The 10259-nt window shown below is 37.3% G+C and overlaps 1 protein-coding gene across 2 annotated transcripts; it reads left to right on the top strand.

The window, feature by feature from the left end:
* The first annotated feature begins 3543 nt into the window (after positions 1-3543).
* Positions 3544-9930, top strand: LOC109220203 (RNA polymerase II subunit 5-mediating protein homolog). Of its 2 annotated transcripts, none has more exons than XM_019384666.1 (9): positions 3544-3888; positions 4692-4751; positions 5735-5902; positions 6601-6667; positions 6781-7037; positions 7141-7221; positions 7352-7379; positions 8129-8238; positions 9329-9930. In XM_019384666.1, the coding sequence occupies exons 1-9, from the start codon at positions 3685-3687 to the stop codon at positions 9440-9442; spliced, it is 1089 nt and encodes a 362-aa protein (XP_019240211.1). In that variant the 5' UTR covers positions 3544-3684; the 3' UTR covers positions 9443-9930. The 2 variants fall into 2 exon arrangements, with proteins under 2 accessions (XP_019240211.1, XP_019240214.1); XM_019384669.1 differs by having other exon boundaries at positions 3850-3888; positions 5713-5902.
* Positions 9931-10259: the final 329 nt, after the last annotated feature.

Genomic DNA, 10259 nt, shown 5'->3' with positions numbered 1-10259 from the left:
TAATCTTTCGCCCGCCTGCCGTCATGCTTGCCATCTTAAAAGTCTCAGGACGAATGGAGTTTTCTACCTTGGGGAACACAAAGGCACATAGCCAAATTGATAAGAATGCCGCTACATATGTTTCATCTTTCTTGTCAGACCTCACCCTAAGCTTAGAGAATATAGTTTCTTTATCACTCGACCACCTCGTCGTCTCGGGAATAACTCCGTTAGGATTATGTGTTGACTTTAGGCGTGCAGATTTCTTTTCCTTTCGCAACGAGGCAGGTCTATATATTAAAGTTTTTTTATACCAAAAACTTGTCCACTTGCTGAAGGAGACCTTTTGGGTAGCACCCGTACCTTCCTTAAGATGATGAAATGCGGCAAGTAAATACTCGCAAGATCGAGGAATAAATCTGACTTATTTTTCATTCAAACCGATGAGTTCTCTTGTCTCAGGTTCCACTTCTTCGTACGGAGAACCCGCAATGGGCAAACCCCCAAGGATATGTAAGTCCCAAAGAGATATAGATAGCTCCCCAGCTGATGTAAGAAGTGTGTTCGTCTTGGGGCACCAAGCCTCACAAAATGCTTGCAAAATGTTCGAGTTTCGATCATAAGTGAAAAGTGAGGCATAGACAGCATCGTAAATCTTTGTTGTACTCAGAGTTTGTTGGCTTCCACCAAGTACGTCTTCAGCCCATTCCCAATATCCTGGGATATGACGATACTCGCCCTCGATTGTTGTTGTGTTTCCCCAATGTACTTCGCCTTGAATTATGCGACTTCCTAAGATTTGAAGGGTGCTAGCAATATTTACATGGTGATGGATTGGCGCTTGGAGAGACCACATCTTGGATAATGGATTAGAAATCGATTTGTGTTCCAAGGTCCAAGTTCTCTACATGAAGGGAGTTCCTTAGAGGAGGCCATGAGGCTGCATATCGGCCGGCTTGTGAGGTGTGAACCAAAAGCTTGGTTTGTTCTATGCCATCTTCAGTCTCGATGATGAGATATCTAAGTTTTGAGGAAGGTGAGGTATAGTCCCTGAAATTTGCCATCTCTTCGCGCTAAAAAAAGAGAGAAAGAAAAGAGGGGTCATCAAAGTCCAAATCAAGAATATTAGAATCGGTACAAAGGTCTAAATGGATGAAATGTTCTCCGGTAGTCGGGCCACATTGAGAGTAATCTCTCTGGTAGTCGGGCCATTTTGAGAGTAATCTCTCCAAGAATTGGGCCACATTGAGAGTAATCTCTCCAAGAATCGGGCCATTTTGAGAGTAATCTCTCCAAGAATTGGGCCACATTGAGAGTAATCTCTCCAAGAATCGGGCCATGAAAGTAATCCCTCCGATATTTGGGCAGAGATAAGTACCCATCCCCTCACACCCTAAGATTGTCTTCATCGTGCATGGATTATCTTGTTGAAAAAGAACATATCTTTCTTGCTTGACCTACAAAAAGAAAAAAAGGACAACAAAGAAGAAAAGCACAAGAAAAGAAGAAGAAATTACCTTCTCTTCCGTGTCCACGAAACTAGACTCAAATAGATTGCAAATATGCGAATTGATACTGAACAAAGATGAAGCGCATGGAATTTATTTAGAATTCTCAAAGTGGCTGCTGGAAATTAATTCCCGATGTGGGACGTTGCAACAATATGTCTTCGAAAAGGACTCGGATAGTTGAAAGGCGGCAGTAAGAGTTTGTCATAAACAAGAATTCGGTAGCAATCTTTAAAGACAAATATCCTTGGTCAACTCCTAAAGGGATTTGGATAAGTGTTAGCATGGTAAAGCAAGCTTGAAATAGCTTGGAATTGAGTTACGTGAAAACTTCTTAAGGACAACTAAATTGCATTGATTATCGATTGAGTATAAATTTTCAAAGTCAAAGGAGACATAAGCAAACCATCACAAATCTCACATGACTGAAGATTAGTGTTTCACGTATTTGGTATTCGTAAAATGATTTGGCTTGAGTCTTACGAGAAGGAATGATGTTCCGATATTACTTCAATCCGTGTCTTCGAAATTCATCAAAAAATGTATATTTTGTCAAGTCTTGAAGTAGGGACATTTGTAGGCATATAAATTTTATATCTATAAAAGAATTTGGACTATATTTTAAATTCAAGATATATTGGTCCAATAAATACTACGGGCTAATATAATTGAATTAATTATATAAGTCCAATATATATGGATTAAATAAATAAGTTTTATTTCATTGGGCTAGCCCATTTAATTCGGCTAAAGTGATGAGTCCAATTTATTAGGCTCAAGATGTCATCTTCCTAGAGGCCCAATTTGGTGCCACGTGTCAAATGACGCGACGTGCCAAGTCAAACGGAAGAGCCAATGGGATCATGCCACGCGTCAAACTGACAAGGCATGCCAAGTCACACTAAAAGGCCAATCAAATCGCGCCACGTGTGCAAGTGACATGTTCTGGCCAATCAAATGCGGCCATGTCACACTTCAATTTGATTGGTCGAAAAGAGTTTGTTCTTATCACAACTCTTCCCTTCCACAACTATAAATAGGGGTCTTCATAACTCAGAAAGGACACCAGAAGTTATAACAAGAAGCAAGAGAGAGCTCGTGGATCAAACACCGCAAATTTCTCTACAAGTTTCAAGCTTCAAGCAATCAAATTCAAGTTCAAGAAATAAAGTTCAAGCTCAAGAACGAAGAACGAATCAAGATCAAGTTCAAGCAATCAAGCTCACGAACAAGATCATCGTTCGTGAAAACAAATATAGATTCAAGATCAAGCTCAAAGGCCCTTGAATTTATTTACTATTGGAAAGAAGAATCAGAGGATTCATAGAGATTGTAACACTCAAATATTCGAAATAAAATACTACGATTGTTGCGATATTTTTCGGTCTTGATTTTATTTTCTCGACTCAAATTTATTGTCTATAATGGTATTCGGTATTCTTATTAAATTTTTTTTTGATAATTAGAAAATTTTATTAGTCATGAAGAATGGATTTACTAAACAAGCAGACTCACTCAATCTGCTACTCTAAATAAAAAACTAGTAACAAATACATCATTTTCAACTCATTTTTTACTACTCTCTTTGCTCGAACTTGGAGGTTCTCTTTCTGCTGAAAAATTAAAGTTTATGTATGGCATCCAAAAGTGTGACCTAGCGGCCGATGCAGCTGAAATAAAGATCATGGGAAAGTAGAGTAAGAATTTCGGTAGAAACATAAAACTAGGTGACTTCTTTCCATATGCATAAAACAAAACAGTACTTGCCGATGATTTACTAACATGTATGAAAAAAATTCTGGTAAGGTACTTTTTTTTGCTCGATCTTACGCAACACAAGTTTATTAGTTGGGACTTCAATGCGGATACCCGAATAGAAAACCAATAAAAAGTATTTATCACAAAGTTTTATTTGTATTTATATTTATTTTATAAATATTTTTCTCTCGTCAAAAGTCAAATTTTAGTCAATTTTTTAATTTTTATATTTTCTCATTCTTAATTTTTTAGGCTCAAACCTTTTAAATTTCATTTTCTCAAGTAAACCCAACTTCTCAGAAGGAATTTGACTGTGGGCGCGTTTTCACTCTTTCTATTTTTATTACGTTAGAAAAAAATAAACCCTGGCGAAAAATTGAAGCGCGTTCAAAGCTTTGAACAAGGAGAGCAAAAGCTTGCACTGTTCTAGAATCTTCCCATGGAAGAACAAGCGAAAGGGACGGTGACGTCACTTTCGTCATTGTTTCCGGCGGAAGAAGCCCAGAAAGCATCGAAGCGCGTGCAGGACACGATTGCCGACCGGCAGAAACAGCTGGACCTGCTCCGAGATTTCGCCGCGGACAACAATAACCTTATTAACCTTGTTCAGAGATTGCCTGATCAGCTTCACCACGATATCATGGTAATTTTCTTATACCTTTTCCCTTTAATGTTGATAGTGTTATGATTTTTACAGTATCAGGTTGCTTTGGTATGTTGTAGCAGGTAATCTCCTTTATCTCGAAACTTACAAATGCCATTGTTTTAGAAGGATTTACCGGTGGATATTTATTTGTTGACTTGATAGATTGAAAATTCTCCTTATCAAAGAGAAGCTTTTTCCTATACATAGTGGCAAGCAGTGGCGGAAGCACAATTTTTCACCAAGGGAACTCAAAAAATAAAAAATATAAACACACAAAGAAGCTAAGTGAGTCAACACCTAATATATATACATGAAAAAGAAAAATAAACCTTATATATATAGTGTAGTTTTCGACGAAGGGACCGAACCCCTTCCGCCCACCTAGCTCCGCCCCTGGTGGCAAGTCTATTGTTGTGTTTCGGAATTAGGGGAAACAAAGCTTCAACAAGTAGAAGCTTCCTTGAAAAGCTTCGAACCAAGAGGTAGGCTGTTCACTTCACTGATTTGACTTTACTTTACTTAAGATTGAAGACAGGGGTTGTGCCGGTGTGTATTAGTTCAACTCCAGGTCCATTTAACTTATACACAATGACAGTTTTAAAAGAATTTTACACTATCTGGTCGCTTTTGCATGTTGTAAGCAGGTAATACGACTTAATCTGTCTTATTTTTAAGATTACAAATTTCACTTTTAAGTTTTAAGAAGCTCTACTTATATAGAGTAAAATAACACTTAGGTGTATATAAGTTACTCTTATATATATATATGATTAATGTACTGTTTTCTTACGAATTTTCAGGTCCCTTTTGGAAAAGCAGCATTTTTTCCCGGTCGTTTGATTCACACCAATGAATTTCTGGTAAAATTCTTCAATAATTTCATGATGGTGCAGACCTTTTATCTTTTTCTTGTGTCATATTTTCCCCAGTACTTTGAATTTGCTCAACTTTGTCCTTTGTTTCACTTTTGGTCCATTTATACCCGTCGTTAGGCAAAAGTCCTGTACTTGCCCTTGAACTCTAACGGAGCTCCAACCTTAAGGTAATTTTTTAAACCATTAGTCCAAAGTATAGGGATAAACTTGGACTTTTTTTCTCGTGCATATATGGACATGTGGGGTCCGCCTATCTTACATTGGAGCTCTGTTAGGGGACAAGGGCAAAAACAGTACATTCCTAACAGTGGGGATATGATTGGACCAAAAGTGAAACAGAGGGTAAATTTGAGCAATTTCGAGTTGTACTGGGGAAAATTTGGACCTTTTGTATTGATATTAGAGCTTCTAGCTATTTGAGCTTCACGAAGCATAGGTGAAGGAATGCAGTAGGTTTGCGGCAGTGTAAATTGTTAGCTATATGATAAATAATCTGACTGGACCCTAATAGAGCAGAATAGGTTTAGTGGATTCATATAGCAGACCCCAAATTATTTGGGATTGAGCTCTAGTTAAAGATATTGAATTAGAGCTGCTGAACTTTGATTTATGTCTGAGTTTATGACATTTAACATATGCCGATGCACACAATGGTTTAAACTAGTGATGCTTTTTTATTTTGAGGAAAAAAAGGTTGCTAAAAGAAGTCGAATACCAAGATTTCGCTTAGCATGCTTATCTAATTTCAGATTAGTTAATCTGGTTTTATTTGGAATCCAAGGAGACATATAACTTTGCCTTCCTCCTTCTTTCTTGATTTAAAATGTTCCTGTGAATTGCCTTTCTTGATAAAAAAGAAGCCATTTCTTGTTGTTGAATTCCCCGGTAGTCATATTTTTGAGTTTCTGTGTAGGGTTATTTTTCTTACAACTGTCCATTTTGATAGTTTGCTGCTTTTCTGGCGTAAGGTTCTATTGGGAGAGGGTTATTACGCAGAAAGGACATCCAAGCAAACGACTGAGTTACTGAAAAGAAGAGGGAAGGATTTGGAGTCCCAAGTGGAATCTGTAAAGGCTGTGATACAAGACCTTAAGGCCGAGGCTTCATTTTTTGATGCTACAGCTTCTGAGGCTGCGGTATGCCTGTTTGTTCAGTCATTGGATGTTTGAATGCTTTCATATTACTTATCTTAAATGGTTAAGTTAGCAATTTGTGATAATAAAACCACAGTGCTTATTAGTTGCAGAGAAGCTCGTTTTGTGACGGTAAGCTAATATAACATCAACGGAGTTCAACTTGAGTTTGACTGATGCTTTAGTCAGACTAATATAGCAACTAACTGACAATCTAGCTCTTCCAGCTGCTTGAGTTTCTAATAATTTCCTGGGGAGAGATCGTAGTAGCTAGCAACATGCCTTTGCCCCCACCTTCGCTCCTATTTGCTAGCCTCTGGAAAGAAATAGGAATTTCTTAGTTGGGTTAAAGTTTTCAAAAGATTGTTGTTCATTTACCAGCAGTGGAAAATTTTCAATCATCATTAGTTTAATATGGATGACCTCTGCCTGGCTAATGTGTGAAATTTTAGCCTTTTTTTATATGGTGGTGTCTGGGTCAGCTTGGACGCAACTCGACTATGTACCTAACTACCTCCTGGAAGGCTAGAACCAATATTTGTGTGCGTATTGAAATGCATTTGCATGTGAGCACCACATCTGTATTAGTGGGTATATTTTGTTTGGCAGTAAAAACTTTGCTTATTTATATCTTTTTTCAGATATTGATTGCTTGTTATGTACAAATTTATGAATTTGATGGCGAACTGAACTTTTGACAGGAAGGTCTTGTAGAGATCAGAGAAGACTATGCTGAGGAAACTTCTCCTGAAGGACCATCCACAGTTGGCATGTTTCCACCTCTTACTGATTTCTAGGCTACATTTAAAGATTTTTAATATAGTCATATTCCAGTTTCTGTTTGAAATATTGACAAAAATTTGCACTGGTTGATTTTCCAGGCATCCTGAAACCTGAGCTTCCAATTTCTTCTGAAGGAGACAATGCTGAACTTGCAGTTGAAAATGAGGAATATGCTCGCATTTTATCCCGGATTGCCGAGCTTGAGAAGGAAGAAGAAGAGGCTGAAAATGCCGAACTAGAGAAGGAAGAAGAAGAAGCTGAAATTGACAATAAATTCAATGAAGAGCTGGGTAAATCTGGATTAGATGTCAGCACAGGTCAACACATTCGGGACCAAGAAATAAACGATTCCGGAGTAGGTTGCTGGTCATTGACTTGAGATGCAAAGATTGAATTATGGAATGCTTAAATGCATATTATCATTGTTGTTGCTAAATGCCATTTGGTATACTATTTAGGTGCGTGGTTCTAGTAATCTCAAGGAAAGAGCAGCATCTTCAAGAAATCGCTCCATTGAAAGTTTTCCTGAGCAGCTGCACGTACGAACCCTTCCCTCCTTTGGAACATATATTCCAGAATTAAATAATTGTCAATTAGCTGTTTTTGTTAATCCCTACAATGTATGAATAATTCTTTTCTTTTTAATCCATGTGAAATTTTGAAATGCAGGTTGAAAGTTCAAAATCAGTAACTAAAGGTAAGCCCTTCCCACGAATTTTTTTGTTAAACTATCTGTGTTCATGTGCCTGCTTCCTGCTGGATTTTTGCAAATCTACTTGGATAGCATGATAGAAATATGCAGGTGATTCGCTTCATTCTGATACTTTATGTTACATTCAAGAACCTTTCTGGAAATTTGTCATAGTAAATGATAAAATCTTCCAAACTAACAAGCCTTCTGAACATAGTATTAACTTTGTCCTTCGACTACTCTCTGCTAATGAGGCCCGTAATATTGGTGCTTTATCTGTTTTCTCTAGTGATATCCTGTACAATATTTTTATCGTGAGTAACATTCTGCATTGAGAGATGAAACCAAAAGAAGCGTGATTTATTTTCTTTTTCATGTCTCATTTATAGTTATCGATAACCATTATTTTCATTGAACATCTAAAATAAGTCCGAGGAGGCTTGAAGCTATCCTTATTTCAGAACTCTTCATCTTTTGTTTATCTTAGTGGAATCGGTTTCTAATGAAGCACGTTGAAGTGAAAGTTTCACGGGAGGAACAAATAAATTGGAAATGACATTGTAACTCGATAGATTTCTGCTTGACCTTCTTCCCATTGCCTGCAAATGCATTTTGATCTTTTTAGATCTCCATATTATAGTTAAATCGAAACTTCAATATATGTTAATCATGTCCGTATGTTATACAGTGCATGCTTTATGTGCTTACATTTGCTTTTCCATTTCATTTTGAAATGATTTTATGCATTAAACCAGATGAATGCTTAGCTGGGAGCCTAGCTTCTGACAAGTCCAATGTTACTGAGAATGCTCCAAAACAGAATCGAAAGGAGGATACTAATGTTCCTATGATAGCTGAAAATAAGGTACGGTTCTCTCCATTTAGTTCACTCTTACCCAGCATGAGCCCATTTGTGTTTCTCTCCACGACTCCAACCCCACCTCTCTCTCTTATTCTCTGCTCTTCCCTCTTCTATTTTATCTTTTTCCGTGTTGGGAGACAAAGCATGGGTCAATCACATTAAATGAGAACAATTGCGTTTCTATTTTATGTTACCCCTTAAATAGTAAATGACGTCTTGGTTTGTTCATGTTGTCTGTTAGTGCCCTTGTGCTCAGTCTTTCACTACGGTGCACATCCGTTTGTGTATTCATGTCGTATACGAAAATAGTGGTCGAAGCATATATTCTTTGTTGTGGCAGTTGGAGGAAAGGAAAATAGACCTACATTTTTCATTTGATTACTTATGTCTAGGGGTGGCGAAATGGTTAAAAGAAAACAGTTAACCACCCATATTATCCACTAAAAAATGGGTTGGATAATGAACTTTTTAAAAACGGGTCAAATATGGATAAGAACCATATTATCCATTTAGAAAATGGATAATCAATGGGTAACCAATGGATAACCAATGAGTTTAACTTTTACATTTGTAAAGCCTCAAATTGGGGGTTCCTCAAGTTAGGGAGACTAAGAATTCTCCTTAAAGTGATCATATGCAAGAAGTCATGGATAATATGGTTACCTATATTATCCGCCGGTTGACCCGTTTTTTATCCGTATTAAATATGGGTCGGGTCGGATAATTTGCCCGTTTTTTTCATTACCCGTTTTCGACCTGAACCATATCCGCCCCGCCCCGCCCGTTTGCCACTCCTACTTATATCCATCAAAAATATCATTATCGCATGGCACCGACGTCATTTTGCACGACAATCATTGCATTATTGATCGTTTTGCTGGTAGCTGCTCTGATTCAATTTATTGGAGTATTCTTATATTGCTCCGTTACAAGACAGTTGATGCATGTTTTGCCTTTTATTAGACTTATTAGGAATATGATTTAAATGCTTTGCCTGTATGCCTTTTTCCTGTACCTTCTAACCAGAAGTAAGCTACATTCCTGCACAATTATTACTTTTTACTCAGTATTAGCCGATAATACCACTGTGCAGGCTTTTACTGGAAGTATTGTTGAACGCGCTGGTGCCTTTGATATCAAGCCAAGCGAGCAGACTGTTGGTCGTAGCTCAAAGCCAGTATCAAGGTTCAAAATGCAGAGGAAATAGATGACATTCTTAGCACTTGAAAGTCAAGTGTGTAGTGATCTTCAGTGCTTTGTCTCGTAGATGAAAAAAGATGTCTATTTCGGTTGAGTGCTTGATTTTGGACATTCTAGGAGTTTTCTCTTGTCGAAAAATGCCGATGTTGTATTTTTGCAAGTTCAAAATTGACACTTTGAACTTCACAACATCAGTAGAAATGGTTAGTTTTACACCATCACGGGAGATACTTTAGAACATGATATTAAGGATTTGAACCTCATGGTTCTCGGTTTCGGGTCAAATAGGAAGAACGGGAAGATTTCACCTCAACTCATTTCATTGACCTCTAGATCACACCCTTAACTTAACTGTGTTAAAGAGGATAGGTTCGAGGAATGTATTCTCTAACTTTGATTAAAAAAATCTGTATCTCCACAAAATTTGGATCCATTAGTATCATTACTTTATTTTGTGTTTGTAACACCCAGAGTGTTATCGACCCTTATGTTTCAGGATTTTGTTGCCTACTAGTAGTACGTACTGTATTGATTACCAAGAAAATATTATCAGCAAAAGATAAATGAAAGAGTTGAGGGACATCTCTAAAAATATTATCAGCAAAAGAAAATATTCATTGGTTTTGTTGAGTTTTAAATTAGGTTGAGTTCAATTCTACTTAATCACAAATTCTAACCACAGATGCTCTCTCAAATATTCGCAAAAAATATGTGCTAGTTGAGGTTCGAACCTCTAACCTCTTGAATAAAAATCAAACACATAATCAATGCATCGGGAGGTAATTTGTACATGTCAAGTGGTGTCAGTTTTTCCTGGTGATATG

Source organism: Nicotiana attenuata, unplaced genomic scaffold (assembly GCF_001879085.1).
Source record: "Nicotiana attenuata strain UT unplaced genomic scaffold, NIATTr2, whole genome shotgun sequence".
Classification (NCBI taxonomy): Eukaryota; Viridiplantae; Streptophyta; class Magnoliopsida; order Solanales; family Solanaceae; genus Nicotiana; species Nicotiana attenuata.
The sequence above is the reverse complement of the archived record's forward strand: the minus strand, read 5'-3'. Positions and strand labels throughout refer to the sequence as shown.